General features: G+C 59.2%; 1 protein-coding gene and 1 long non-coding RNA gene across 3 annotated transcripts in view; both read right to left on the bottom strand.

The window, feature by feature from the left end:
- Positions 1–14,681, bottom strand: part of LOC132220664 (uncharacterized) — a 747,794-nt gene that overhangs the window by 338,956 nt on the left and 394,157 nt on the right. The gene's annotated exons all lie outside the window — the stretch shown is intronic.
- Positions 11,580–14,681, bottom strand: part of UCK2 (uridine-cytidine kinase 2) — a 45,521-nt gene continuing 42,419 nt past the window's right edge. Inside the window, exons 7-8 of one of the 2 annotated variants that reach the window (XR_009449888.1) lie at positions 12,799–14,497; positions 11,580–12,745 (exon numbers count right to left, since the gene is read on the bottom strand). Coding sequence is in view for 1 of the 2 variants with exons in the window: in XM_059674596.1 (XP_059530579.1) it covers positions 14,358–14,497 (140 nt within the window). In the remaining variant the exon portion in view is untranslated. Of the gene's footprint in view, positions 14,498–14,681 lie in introns of both variants that reach the window. The other variant, XM_059674596.1, reaches the window with a different exon arrangement.

Raw genomic sequence — 14,681 nt, 5'->3', positions numbered from 1 at the left:
AACCCTGTTAAGTCTCTGAGACCTACTGCCTGGCCGAGGCAGAGTGGACTGACACCTCCCCCTTTTCCTCCGGCTCAGAATCCCAGTGCATGGGCAACAGGCTTCCCCCAGCTCCCGGCACCACCAGACCCGGAGGGGCAAGCCCGGCCCGGCTTCTTCCCAGGGGCCGTCGCCGTGAAGTGCTTCCGGTTCCTTGGGCTGTTTTCTTTCTCCCAGTCTGAGCGACACCACCCCCACCTGCAGCAGCGGCGGCCTGGCCCTTCTCCCACCTCAGCCTCCAGCTGGAGCAGGTGTGACCGCAGGTGTGGTGGGGAGGAGGGGGGTCCCGAGGGGAGGGGGCCCGAGGAAGGGCAGAGGGGTGCCAACGACACTGTGCATGCACAGGGTGGTGCACGTGGCCCAGCTCCGAGTGTCGGAAGCGCGGTCCTGGGGCAGTTTCTCTGTCGCGGCCTGAAGCAGCTGTCGCTGTCCAGCGAGGGCCAAGCTGTTCCCAGTCCTCCACTCACATCCCAGCCGAGCAGCTGAGCACCGAGGATGCGGCACCTCACTGTCCGGGAATCTTAGGAAACCTCCCTCACGGAGGCCTCCTGACCTCCCGACCGGGGCGTGCCCCGCCCAGCACCCTGGACAGCGCCGGTGGCCCCTCCATCCGGGAGGTTCCAGCTAAGCTGCGCAGGGGCCTCTCTGCAGCCGGTCACACCATAAAGACAGACTTTAAAAATAAAGTCGGGGAGGGGGGGGACCTGATTCACAGCCAGGTGAGCGTTCCACAGACACCAGATCTCCTTAAACATGCCCCGCCCCCGTCCCGAGCGGCCCCGTTTGTCCTTTATGACAAGATGGTTATCAGCAGCAGAGCAGTAAATGGTGAGCGAGCATCTGAAAACAGGGCATCAGGTCTCGTCATCACAAGCCCACGCACAGCCCGCGGCACAGGCCGCCCTCCTGGCCGTCCCCACCTGCCCTGCCCAGGCGCCGCCTCCAGAACGCCCTTCTCCCCTCCTCACCTCTCAGAGTCCCTGCTGTGTCAGACACTGAGCCAGCCCGGCCCCTGGGAGCTCAGCGTCCAGAGCGAGAGGCGGTGCCACCGCCACCTCCTTGCTTCTCTCCGTCCCCTGCATCACGGGCCTCTGCTGCTCAGAAGGACCCCTCTGTGTGCCCTGAGGTGAGCGCGGCCACGAAGACACTCCCTCACAGGCGCTGCCTGTGCCCCCTGATCCTCACGGCTCAGCGAGGGGGGTTGGCCACCGTTGGAGGAAGATTCATTGAACTTCAGAGCTGTCTCCACAGCAGAGGCCACACCACCGTGGGCTTCATCTATGTGGCAGCTGCTTCCACCTCCCATGTCGCTCGAGGCAGCAACGTAGCCGTGTTCCCCAGGTGTCAGTGTCCGGGCCAGGCCTACCTGCCTGCAGGCCCCAGGGCCCAGGCCCCAGCACACGCTCCGGCCAGCCAGCCCCCAAGGCGTGCCGCAGGCAGGCAGGGAGGGGACTGGGGGCCGGCTCGCGTCACCGCCACCCAACGTGGGGATCTGTCTTCTCCGGCAACTGCCGGCCCAGTGGGTAACACAACTTGGGGAAAACTTTGCCGATCAGAACAGGAAGACAGGGAGGACACAGCGGTTCATTCTCCTTCCCTCCTCCCAACAATTACCAGCGGGTTCTGTTCTGCCGCTCAGAGGCCTCCCCTGGATGACTCACAGCGCTGCATTTTGCTGCATTTTGGTTAAACCATAGCCAGTTTAGTAACACGCCTCCTCGTAGTGGGTTTCCCTTTTCCTGCCCCATTTCCCTCTTCTCCTCCCACTGCCCTGCACCCTTAAAGCATGAGCTCATAAGTGTTGCCTCAGGCTCTGTTTTCTAGGGAATTCGGGCCGAGATACTTCGCTACCATAAATGACCAAAAATAACTCCCTCCCAGCCTTACACGGCCGCTCTGCCGGCCCCACCAAGCGGCTTCACTCAGGCTGCGGGGGAGCTGCCTCCGCTCACGCTTCAGTGGAGGCTGGGTTTCTGAGTCTCTGGCTCGGTGACATCACTCCCAGGAGGTGGTATGTGACCTCCCTTTCCATAAGGGAGTGGAGGCTGAGGGGAGGCGAGGCAGCGTCAGGCCAGAGCAGCTGGAATTCGAGTTCCTGCTTTTCTGATCGCAAAGCTGATCTGCACCTCGCTCCCTGCTGTGTGAGGCTCTCCCAGACTGAGTCCCCCCAGCTCCCCCCCGGCTCTCCTTACACGTGCCTGCTCTCCACCACGCTCCTGCTGAGGTCCCTGCTCACCTGACCCGCCTCTAGGAGTCACATGAGGTTTAAAATAAAGCACTGTGCCTCAGTTCCGCCCCCTGCTGGGGGTGTGAAGCCAGCACTTGGAGGAGTGAATGGGACTACAGTCCCCCTCCCTCCCCTTTCCCGGGGGGGGGGGGGGGGGCACAGGCCAAGGCCCCCGTGGAGGACCGAAACTGCGGGAAGTACCACGCCCTGTGTCTACTATGTCTTTGCCTGCACATACACACCATAGTGAAGTGTAATTCATCAATCAGGCACCGTAAGAGATCAATAATCACTAATAAAACAGCACAGCTGTAGCAACAGACTGCAGTGTGGCTCTCTCACGCCTCACTGTGCTGCACCCCCCTTCTCCTGGGGGTGCTCTGAGATGACACAGGCCCAGGTGACGACATGAAGGGCGGCGGGGACATGGGCTGGTGACGTCAGACTGGTGATGTCAGGCTGCTGCTGACCTGACCGTGGGTGACAAGCACTTCCCGGCTTCTCCTGGGCGCATGGGAACTGCTTTGGGGTCGGGGTGACATCACGTGATGTCTGATGTCGGGGTGACATGAGCACAAGAGGCTCCTTAAGTGCCTGCGGGCGGGCGGGGCGTCTGGAGTGGGAGGTGCAGCCAAGGTGGAGCCAGGTCCCGGACTGAGTGGGACTCAGGTTTCACCCGCTGCTCCGTGCGGAAACTTACCTCCTGTCCCTTGTAGCTCTGGGTCCTCCCTATAGCATTCTGGGCTGTGCGGCCAAGGGTAACTGACCACAGGAAGTGAACTGTGGAAAAGGGGGACTATGATACAGGAGGTGTCATGGCCAATACACGCACACTCATACACACACATGCACACATGCGCACACACGCACACACACACAATGAATGGAAATCTCACATCAACCAAAGTTTTCAAACCAGTGTTTGTGATCAAACTGATAAACCGATTGTATTAAAAACCGACTCTAGTGGCAGAGGGACCCAGGGCTGTCCCAGGGCGTCCTCTGCATGCCGTCCTCCTCGCCTTCCCTGGCGGTGGGCAGTTCCCAAAGCCTCCGATCGCCTGGAGGAGGTCGCCTGGAGGAGCGGGAGGGGAAGGTCCCTGCCGGCTGGCTCCTTTATCAGTGCCCCTGAAAAGCGACAGCGGCTTTCCTGCTGGGGAGCTTGTTTCAGGGCCCGGGCAGCATCCGCTCCACCCTCCATGTCCTCATCCTCCAGGCCCCATCCGAGGGCCTGAGGCAGCAGCTCCTGCTGAGACCCCCTTCTCCTGCCGGCGCGTCACCGGAGTGTGCGCTGTCCTCTCGGCTCCGCTTCCTCCGAGGCAGCCGGTGTACACACGTCAGCCGGTCCCGGGCTCCCCTTCGGAAGGGACCCCATCAGTCAGCTCCGTCAGTGCCCTCACTGGGCCGGAGGACTCGGAGGGAATGCACGCCAACAATTGTTTCAGTGCCTAGTGCATACACAGCACCTAGGGGCTTTCCAAGCACTTTAACTTCGTGGCTTTGCTTAAACAGGACACAATCCTGTCCGGCGGTAGGATCGGCACTGTGATCCCTAAATGAAGAAACAGGCGGAGAGCAGCTCAGCAGGTCACGTGGTCAGTCAACGGCAAAGCTGGGCCAGGAGGCCTCTGGGAGAACCTGGCGGGAGCGATACGACGTGCACACGGGAAACAGGCGCATGGTGAGGCGGGGAGGCTGGGGTGGCGCTCGGGGCCTGCAGGCTTCCTTCCCAGACCGGCCACCTGAGTTCTCCAGGTAGGACGGCAACGTGCCCCCTTCCTGAGACCCCGGCCCAGGAGCCTGCATCGTCGTCCTGTGCGCGCTCCACTCTGCCTTGCACGCATTAGTGCCCCCAGCCGTTCATGAGGTGCCCGGGGCGGGAGGGCTGGCAGGGCCTGGCGCACCCACACGTTCAGTGTTTCTGAACCGACTGTCCTCCCGCTGCTCGGAAGGTTCAGCAGGACCCGCTGTGCTGTGGCTCCCTCCCGCCACCTAGTGGCCAGAGCTAAGAAAAACAGCCCACAGGCGGAGCCGTTTCCCAGGCGGCGCTGGCCATGCGGCCACCCCTGGGCTGCAGGCCCCGCTCCTGGTCAGGAGCGACTCAGACGCCACGTCACCCTAAACATCTAAGTGCCCTCATGCTGACACAGTGCCTGGCTCCGAAGCAAATCAAATAAGGAAGCGAGGCACCTGTTCAGCACCGACTACTGGTACGTGGACAAGGACCAGGCTGGCACAGGAAGGTGACAGGAAACGCATACGTCACGGTTCCCGATCCTACAGGGGAATTTGGAGCGACAGCGCTCACAGCCCGGGCGCCCCAGCACATGTCACATACTTTGCCCAGTGGGACTCCAAGTAACATTTGACCCTGTCGACAAGCAGAATTTTTCTGAAGAAAAAAGTTTGAGAAACCAATGGGATACATTTTTTCCCACTATCATGTCTCAGATAACCAGGAAGCCCTGTTGCTACAATGTACTTAAAAATACTAGATAAAATATGCAAAAAGGTTCTGTTTAATGTATAGTTGAGCATATAAGAAAATAAATTTTACAGGAGCCAAGAAGAGGAAATAAAACTTAGAGATACGACACTTAGAAAACCAACATGATTTGTAATGTGATGAAATAGTGGGGGTTTTTTAAAGCTATAAATATGGTCAATGAAATTGAATACTTGATGAGTGAGTTTTGGGCAGCAGAAGAGACAATAAGTGAAACTTTGCAAACATGTCACCTTGAGAGGTTAAAAAGATGAAAAAGGAAGTGAGAAGAAGAGACTTGGAGGAGAGAAGAAAGGGTCGTACACAGACGTACCTACAGCTCTAGAGGGAGAGCACAGAGCGAAGGATCAGGAGGCAACATCAGAAAGGAGAATCGCTGTGAATTTTCTAGAACAAATGAAACACACAGACCTCACCAGCCGGGAAGCACCTGTGGATAATTGCAAATAAACCCATGTTTCAGCACTTCATGGCAAACTGCAGAACATCAAAGACAAAGAGGAGTCTTTATTAAAAAAGGTAAAAGAAAGCAGAAAACAAAACCTCAAAATGTTGAAAGAATACACAGCTAAATTATCATTCAAAAGGGAAGGTGAAATAAAGACATTTAAACAAAGACCGCGCCACTAACCCCTCTGTGAAAGAATGCTGGTGAGAATGAGAACTGAATCCAGAAGGAAGAAAGTGCCAAGTGAAATAAACAAACGCACCAGTGAAAGTCTAGCTGAAGCTATACAAACACAGCATAAATGATTATTTTTAAAACAATAGTTATAATTAGCTTACAAAATATAAAAGCTAGGTGGAACTAGTAAAATACGTAGCAACTCTCACGGGTAAGGTGGACAGCGTGGTGACTAAAGCCTTCTAAAGCTCTTATCTAGCTTGGGAGGAGATTAGAGCTTTGTCAAGTGTTTACATTAACTTGAAAAGATAGTCACTACAGAAAAACATAATGTGTCATTTCCAAGCTGTAGAGACGATAAAAGTAAACATAGAAATCTCAGAAACGTTGGGGTAAACGGGAGGTTTGTGCAGACGTCTGAGCTCACAACTAAGTTAACTGGCAGGAAATTGGCAGTTAACTCTAATTTATGTCCAATAATAAATTTAGTTTGGGCCCACGCACGGAGGGTCTTGGGTTTGATTCCCCAAACAAGGGCTGCGGTTTTGATTCCAGCCCCGGCCTGAACTGGGGAACTGCAGGAAGCAACGGATCAGTGTGCTTCTCTCAGATCAATGTTTCTCTCTCTCCCTCCCTCCTCTCTCCCGCCCTCTACTCTCTTTACAAATCAATGGGAAAAAATATCTTCAGGTAACAGCATCAAAAAGCATGAACTGCATAGGAAGAACTTTTAGGCCGGGAAGAGCCTAGGACAGTCTGGGCAGCATTTCTGGGAGAAGCTGCCCCCAGCCCAGTGGACACCTCGGAGCTGAATGGAAACCCCAGGTCCTGGCTCCCACCTCTGCCTGTGCACCGGACTCACCTGCACCGTTTGCTGTGACAGATTCTCTCCCTAGACCTACAGACTCGGAATTCTCAGGACCGGGTCCCACTGAGCGTCCACAAGTCCCAGTGACGAGGGGCCAGCTCGGGGGCCACTGCTATAGATGGGGGTCAGCTCCTATGGGCCGGTGTGAAGGCTTTCATAAGGATTTTCCAGGAAAACAAAAAGCAAAGCCAAAAGGAGATCACATCGTACTTAGACTCCCGAGGACAGCTCTCCTAGCCCGGGTCGCCAAGCGAATGCCATCAGCCCCGCTCCCCGCCCCCCAACCCTCTTGCAGAGACCCAAACCCACCACTAAGGGGCAGACGCGCACCACAGCCTCAGCCCCAGCCCACCTCCCACAGTTTGCGGGTAAATCCATTCCCACCCCTTAAAGCTGGAGTGACTGCATTCCTGGCGTACTCCCCGGGACTGATTTAAGGATCAGAGGAGACGACGTGCAAGGTTTGCTGGCGGCTGGAAAAGTCCAACATGAACACTGCAGAGAACGCTGGAAATGTCAGGAACTGAAAGGAGGAATCTTGAAATGTCTGAAGCAAATTGCCTCGCATGAGAGTCCCAGGCTTTTCAGCATAACATCCCATCCTGAGCTTCAAGGCGAGGCTGCGCTGGCTTTCCCTGGCCCGGGACAGTCGGCAAGTAGCGCGCTGCCCCGACCCCAGGCCACTTTCATCCTGGCCCTGAACTAGGACCACTGATCCGGTCCAAACAAGTCCTCGGTGTGAAAGGGGAATGCATGAAGAATGAGTGCCTGTCAGGCACGATTTCCTGTTCTCACCTCCATTCACTTAACGGAGAATACGTGTCTGGGTTTGGTCTTACCAAATTGATGCCTTGGCTATTTGATGTTATTTTAATTCACAGCTTCACTCCCCCCTCCCCCCCCCCCCCACACACAGGCATCACCCAAGATTTAGCAGGTGTTTTTATTTTTTTATTTTTATTTTTTAAATATATTTTATTGATTTTTTACAGAGAGGAAGGGAGAGGGATAGAGAGTTAGAACCATCAATCGGTTGCCTCCTGCACACCCCCATCCTGGACCACCCCTGTCCTGGACCACCTCTACCCGCAGCCACGGTACATGCCCTTGACCGGAATCGAACCTGGGACCGTTCAGTCCGCAGGCCGACGCTGTATCCACTGAGCCAACCCGGTCAGGGCTAGCAGGTGTTTTTTAATTATTACTTTACTTACTTATTTTAACCCTCACCGGAGGATAGTTTTTTCTCCATTGAATTTTTGGAGAGTGGAAGGAAGGGAGGGAGGGGGAGAGAGAGACGTTGATTCAAGAGACACAGCAATTGGCTGCATCCCCCATGAGCCCCAACCAGGGCCAGGGATTGAACCTGTAACCCAGGTACATGCCCTTGACTGGGAATCAAAAACCGGCAAGGGCTTAATTTCTAATTTTTAAACTAATATTCTTTCATTACAGTTTACGTTCAGTTCTATTTTGGATTCGTTTCTGACGTACATAAGGGTTAGACAGTCAAATACTTTCCCAAGTTCCCCCACCCCCGGTATTTCCAGGCCCCAGCAGGTGGGTTTTAGAAAACGATCAGTTTAAACTGCTTTGAATGGAAATTAGTGCTCCTCAGCACCAGAGGATAGAAACCCATCTCCCTGGCCCTGTCCTCCCACGCGGACTCCCCACATCCCAGGCTGTCTCCTGGCTACAGAGCCTTGCTTGGCACAGAGGCTGGCGCAGAGGACGTGCTGACAGGGTGGCAAGAGCAACAAATCTGCCCAAAGGCCTCATGGCCTGCGCTTTGCCCACCAACACACAGGAGCAGAACTGACTTCTGAGCAATGAACTGAGTCCCAGGCAAAGCCTCTAGCTGGAGGTGGTCCAGGGCAGGGGTGGTCAGAGGACAGAGGTGGTCCAGGACAGAGGTGGTCAGAGGACAGAGGTGGTCCAGGGAAGAGGTGGTCAGAGGACAGAGGTGGTCAGAGGACAGGGGTGGTCCAGGACAGAGGTGGTCAGAGGACAGTGGTGGTCCAGGGCAGAGGTGGTCCAGGACAGAGGTGGTCAGAGGACAGAGGTGGTCAGAGGGCAGAGGTGGTCCAGGACAGAGGTGGTCAGAGGACAGGGGTGGTCCAGGACAGAGGTGGTCAGAGGACAGTGGTGGTCCAAGGCAGAGGTGGTCCAGGACAGAGGTGGTCCAGGACAGAGGTGGTCAGAGGACAGAGGTGGTCCAGGACAGAGGTGGTCAGAGGACAGAGGTGGTCATAGGACAGGGGTGGTCCAGGACAGAGGTGGTCAGAGGACAGTGGTGGTCCAGGACAGAGGTGCTCAGAGGACAGAGGTGGTCCAGGACAGAGGTGGTCAGAGGACAGGGGTGGTCGAGGACAGTGGTGGTCCAGGACAGAGGTGGTCAGAGGACAGGGGTGGTCCAGGACAGAGGTGGTCAGAGGACAGAGGTGGTCCAGGGCAGAGGTGGTCAGAGGACAGAGGTGGTCAGAGGACAGTGGTGGTCAGAGGACAGTGGTGGTCATAGGACAGGGGTGGTCCAGGACAGAGGTGGTCAGAGGACAGTGGTGGTCCAGGGAAGAGGTGGTCCAGGGCAGAGGTGGTCAGAGGACAGAGGTGGTCAGAGGACAGTGGTGGTCCAGGGAAGAGGTGGTCCAGGGCAGAGGTGGTCAGAGGAGAGAGGTGGTCAGAGGAGAGAGGTGGTCCAGGGCAGAGGTGGTCCAGGACAGAGGTGGTCCAGGACAGAGGTGGTTAGAGGACAGAGGTGGTCATAGGACAGGGGTGGTCCAGGACAGAGGTGGTCAGAGGACAGTGGTGGTCCAGGACAGAGGTGGTCCAGGACAGAGGTGGTCAGAGGACAGGGGTGGTCCAGGACAGTGGTGGTCCAGGAAAGAGGTGGTCAGAGGACAGTGGTGGTCCAGGACAGAGGTGGTCAGAGGCCAGAGGTGGTCCAGGGCAGAGGTGGTCAGAGGACAGAGGTGGTCAGAGGACAGGGGTGGTCCAGGACAGAGGGTGGTCAGAGGACAGAGGTGGTCAGAGGACAGAGGTGGTCAGAGGACAGTGGTGGTCCAGGGAAGAGGTGGTCCAGGGCAGAGGTGGTCAGAGGACAGAGGTGGTCAGAGGACAGAGGTGGTCCAGGGCAGAGGTGGTCCAGGACAGAGGTGGTCCAGGACAGAGGTGGTCAGAGGACAGTGGTGGCCCAGGGAAGAGGTGGTCCAGGGCAGAGGTGGTCAGAGGACAGAGGTGGTCAAGGACAGAGGTGGTCCAGGGCAGAGGTGGTCCAGGACAGAGGTGGTCCAGGACAGAGGTGGTCAGAGGACAGTGGTGGTCCAGGGCAGAGGTGGTCCAGGACAGAGGTGGTCAGAGGACAGAGGTGGTCCAGGACAGAGGTGGTTAGAGGACAGAGGTGGTCATAGGACAGGGGTGGTCAGAGGACAGTGGTGGTCCAGGACAGAGGTGGTCAGAGGACAGAGGTGGTCCAGGACAGAGGTGGTCAGAGGACAGGGGTGGTCCAGGACAGTGGTGGTCCAGGAAAGAGGTGGTCAGAGGACAGGGGTGGTCCAGGACAGAGGTGGTCAGAGGACAGAGGTGGTCCAGGACAGAGGTGGTCAGAGGACAGGGGTGGTCCAGGACAGTGGTGGTCCAGGACAGAGGTGGTCAGAGGACAGGGGTGGTCCAGGACAGAGGTGGTCAGAGGACAGAGGTGGTCCAGGGCAGAAGTGGTCCAGGGCAGAGGTGGTCCAGGACAGAGGTGGTCAGAGGACAGAGGTGGTCCAGGGCAGAGGTGGTCAGAGGACAGAGGTGGTCAGAGGATAGTGGTGGTCCAGGGAAGAGGTGGTCCAGGGCAGAGGTGGTCAGAGGACAGTGGTGGTCAGAGGACAGTTGTGGTCAGAGGACAGGGGTGGTCCAGGGCAGAGGTGGTCAGAGGACAGAGGTGGTCAGAGGATAGTGGTGGTCCAGGGAAGAGGTGGTCCAGGGCAGAGGTGGTCAGAGGACAGAGGTGGTCCAGGGAAGAGGTGGTCAGAGGACAGAGGTGGTCAGAGGACAGTGGTGGTCAGAGGACAGTGGTGGTCCAGGGAAGAGGTGGTCAGAGGACAGAGGTGGTCAGAGGACAGAGTTGGTCCAGGGCAGAGGTGGTCCAGGCCAGAGGTGGTCCAGGGCAGAGGTGGTCCAGGACAGAGGTGGTCAGAGGACAGAGGTGGTCCAGGGCAGAGGTGGTCCAGGGCAGAGGTGGTCCAGGACAGAGGTGGTCCAGGACAGAGAAGAGAGCAATGCAGAGGAGCAGGTTCAGCTGAACCAGCAACACGACCAGTACCTGTGACACCCGCCAGCCACTTGTCGGTAACTCACGATGCCCTGTCAGGCTGCTGCCAGCTCAGACTCCGCAGCAGCCCCGAGGGGGGCCTCCCCAGGAGAGCTCCTGTGGCTCTGCCGGGTCCTTGATGGGGTGCAGTCGGGGGAACAGGTGGCTGTTAGGGGCAGATGCACCCTGAGGGTCCCTTGTGCCTCGGGGCCGGGCGCGCAGGGGTGCGGGGGAGCTGAGAGCAGCAGGGAGGTTGTGGGGGCCAGGCTGCTCCTCAGAGCACAAAGCCCATCATTGTAAAGCCTGGGTGTGAGTGATGGAGGTCTCTTGCAAACAGGGACAGGTGGCCGCCTGCAGGGCCTGGCCTCGGAGCTCAGTCACGCCGACGCGCTCCTTCGGGACGCTCACACGTGGCACCCACCGGGTGTCCCACTGCCACAGGGGAAACCGACTTGGAAGGCGGTGTGTGGGTGCTGGTGGTGGAAGCTGAGGAAGGGTGGTGACTGGCCCAGAGAAAGCAGTGACAGGACCGGCGGGAGCTGAGCCAGAGGCCCAGGGCACAGGCGCCTCCGGAAACCACAGTCGCTTTCAGGGGCAAAGGAGAAACGCCCACATGCCCGCAAATCACCAGGGTCCAGGCCGGACTGCGAGGCTGAGCCCCAGCGCGTGGCCGTGTCCACCCGCAAAGGCTGGGTGCTGCCCTCCCACTGCCCCCGCCTCCCACCCCCCCACCCTCCCATCACCCCCTCACCCTCCCATCGCCCCCTCACCCTCCCATCGCCTCCTCACCCTCCCATCGCCTCCTCACCCTCCCATCGCCCCCGCCTCCCGTGGCCCCTCACCCTCCCATCGCCCCGCCTCCCGTGGCCCCTCACCCTCCCATCACCCCGCCTCCCGTGGCCCCTCACCCTCCCATCGCCCCCGCCTCCCGTGGCCCCTCACCCTCCCATCGCCCCCGCCTCCCGTGGCCCCTCACCCTCCCATCGCCCCCGCCTCCCAAACACCACAGGAAGGCACAGGTGGCTTTCTGTTCAGTCTTTATTTACAACCAAGTACACTGCATATGGCCATTCCTGTAACTGAACAATTGAGACCCGGTTAGGAGGCAGAGCGGGGAGCAAGCGTCTCGAAGAAAAAGGCCCAAGTCCCTCCCAGCTGGGCTCCGCCACGGGAAGAGCAGCGAGGAGGCCCTGCCACACCTGCCACCTGCCCACCTGCGAGGGAGGCAGGGCCAGAGATCAAAGGGGCTCTGAGCTCCACTCAGCCCAGCGACGCCCTCCCTTGTCCCACCACCCAGAGAACGGGGTGAAGGGCAGAGCCCCCCCCCCCCCCCAAACCCAGCACTCAGGTGACCCTCCACCAGCTGGGCTCCAGCCCCTCCCACTCCCCACCTGCCTGCAGCCTGACCCAGTGGCCTGAGACTGGTGACCCACTGGCACCCAGTCAAGTGTCCAATTGAGCCCAGGGGAGAGGAAGCCAGGGGCCATGCAGCCAGGAGCGGAGCAGAGCGGCACTGCAGGGCCGCTGTTCTAAGGGGGCGCTGGAGACCCTCCAGTCACAGCCCTCGGCCTCCGAGCTACTGTGGCCGCCCAGGGCCATGCCACCCACTCCCCACAGGACACCCGAGGTCAGCACCTGCGCTTCCTCACACCGCCCCCCCCTCTGCTCCACTGGCCGGGCTGCCCACAAAGAGGCCGCAGCAGGAGCTCCGTGAGCCTGAGGGAGTGCGGGGCCAGGCCTTCCCGCGGGCGGCCGCGGCTTCGTGCCCGTTTCCCACTCGCCTGGTCTGCGGACAATGCGTGGGAGGCCGTGAAGCGGGGGAAGCTGCTCTCGAAGGCCAGCCCAGGATCTGTCCTACAGAAGCTCAAGTTCAGCCTCAGCTGGCGAAATGCTGGGCTCGGCAGGGCTGCCCCTTTCCTGGCCCAGGCACAGGGTTCCCAGAACCGGGCCCTGGTCCGCGCCCCCAGCAGAGCCACTGAGAACCGGAGATGGTTTTACCAGGAGGCCGGGCAGCCCACAGCGGCTTAGCACCCACACCATGGGACGAGGCGGCTACGTAGTCAAGGCTGAGATGAGAAAGCCCACCTTCCGAGGCAGGGGGACCCACAGCCAAGGCACTAAATGGTTTGGCACCTGGGAGCTTCAAGTAAAGTTGAGGGTGCTACCCGCTGACGGACAGGCCAGGGCTCAGGCACAGGGGTGGGCCTCCCGGAGCACACAGGCCCCGGGGCAGGAGGACCCCAACCCGGGCCTGCCCTCCACCCTTCACCTCAGAGCCGTGCAAGGCAGGGTGGGAAAGGTTATGAACACTGATTCTGAAACCCAGCACCTCCGTCCGGAGCCCTCGGAGCCCGTGCCCCACCAGGCGGCTGGGGGTCAGGAGCACCCTCAGGCCTGTGACACGTCTCCCCACTGTCTCAGGGGCGGCAAAGCTCTTTTGGGGTTTAGGTTTGAAACAGCAAAACAGAGTTAGAGTCAAATCAGGTCCAGAAAAGGGGGGTCAACATGGATGGTGCTCGCGGGGCACGTGGCAGATGCACCTGAATGGCTCCGATGGGCTCGGCAGCATTGGGAAGGGAAGGGAAGGCCCCCCAGAACACTCAGGCAGGGCAGCCCATGGAGGACAAGCTGAGGGTGTGGCAACTGAGGAAAGGGAGGCTGTCTCGGGCAGTTACAGGCTGGGGCACGGACTCTAATCAGACCTCAACTGTTCCCCACCCCTTCTTGCACCCCCTCCCGCCAGAGTCCAAGAACCTGCTTCTTTCAAAGCTACTCATATTCGCCAAGAGGAAACCCCGGGGAAGAGGGAATTCTCCACCCCAAGCCTTTCATCCCAAGCCTCCAGCTTAGGACCTAAATGCCATTTCCCGCCTCCCCCCACGCCCAGCGCTGCCACACCCGAAAGGCAGCCCATCTGCGATGCCGCCAGCGATGACGCTGCCTAAGGTGTGTGCCACCCCATCTCGCTGCAAATCCCCGCATCTCGGGGACAAAGCCACTGTGCCCTGCGCGGGCAGAGCTCTGTCGCCACTCTGCGAGGGGCTGCCAGCTGCCCTTCTGCCAGCAGAAGTCTCTTCAGCACCCGGATTGCAAGGGACCGCTGTGCGCCCCTCAGGCTGGGAAAAGCCTGGGGAGCCTGGTCCAAAACTCCCTGGGAGTCAGATCCCCGCCAGGGACGAGGGACAGGCATCTCTGGCTCTGGAGACCGAGTCACGGGGGAGTGAGGGAGGCGTCACGCCGCCACCCGAGCAGCCAGGCGTGGGCGGAGGGTGGGCCGTTGGAAAGGGCTCCTTCCCTGAGTTTGATTTTTCGGGTGAGGTCTTGCCTAATTTCAACTCAAAAGAAAAAAAAGTCTCTCTCCTCGACATGTCAGTAAGCTGCAGCTCCAAGCAGTGCACTCGGCAGGCGCTCAGCGTGGGCCGCAAGCCCCGTGCTCCCACCTCACGGGCCAGCCGCCCGCCTGGACGCCGGGGGCCACCTGCCCCGGGAAGCTCAGCGCGGGCCCTCCTGCACAACACTCAGCAGCAAACAGCCTTACAGGATTTTGTACGTTTACACAAAAATAGATCCTTTTATATGCGCGTGTGTATTGGTAACCGGTACAGGTGGGCATGATTAGGCATCACCAGTGGTAGTTGGCACAGTTCGTCGTGTAAGCTCGGGGTCAAGTTCCGTTTCAAGATCAAAGGCATTTCTTTTCCGTGTTTTCTTAAATGAGCAGAGTCACAGTAAACGTCTGTACAGACGGCCGAGCCCCGGCCGCCTCCGAGCCCGGGAGCGGGGCAGGGCCCGGGGCGGTCAGTGCGGCCGGCTGCTGGGCTCGGAGGCCTGCCTCTTGCGTGCGGGCGTGCAGCCGTTGAGATAGCCGTTGGTCTGCCGCTTGGACGGCCCTCCGTTGAGAATGTCCTGGATGTGCTGCACGATGAGGTTGATGGCCACTGGGGGGCAGAGACGGGCAGCGGTTAGGGACGCACCCGGGGTGGAGGGAACCGCCTCCCCAAGCCCCCCAAGGGGCTGACGTGACCCCCTGGAGGGTCCCAGAGGAAGACAGGCCGTGCCCGGACCGAAGCCCTGAATACACGGGCTCCTTCTGAGGTGGTTAGTCACGGCGGCAGCACGGCG

The sequence above is a fragment of the Myotis daubentonii genome, chromosome 18, assembly GCF_963259705.1.
Source record: "Myotis daubentonii chromosome 18, mMyoDau2.1, whole genome shotgun sequence".
In the NCBI taxonomy this organism is placed as follows: domain Eukaryota; kingdom Metazoa; phylum Chordata; class Mammalia; order Chiroptera; family Vespertilionidae; genus Myotis; species Myotis daubentonii.
This window is presented reverse-complemented; position numbering and strand designations above follow the sequence as displayed.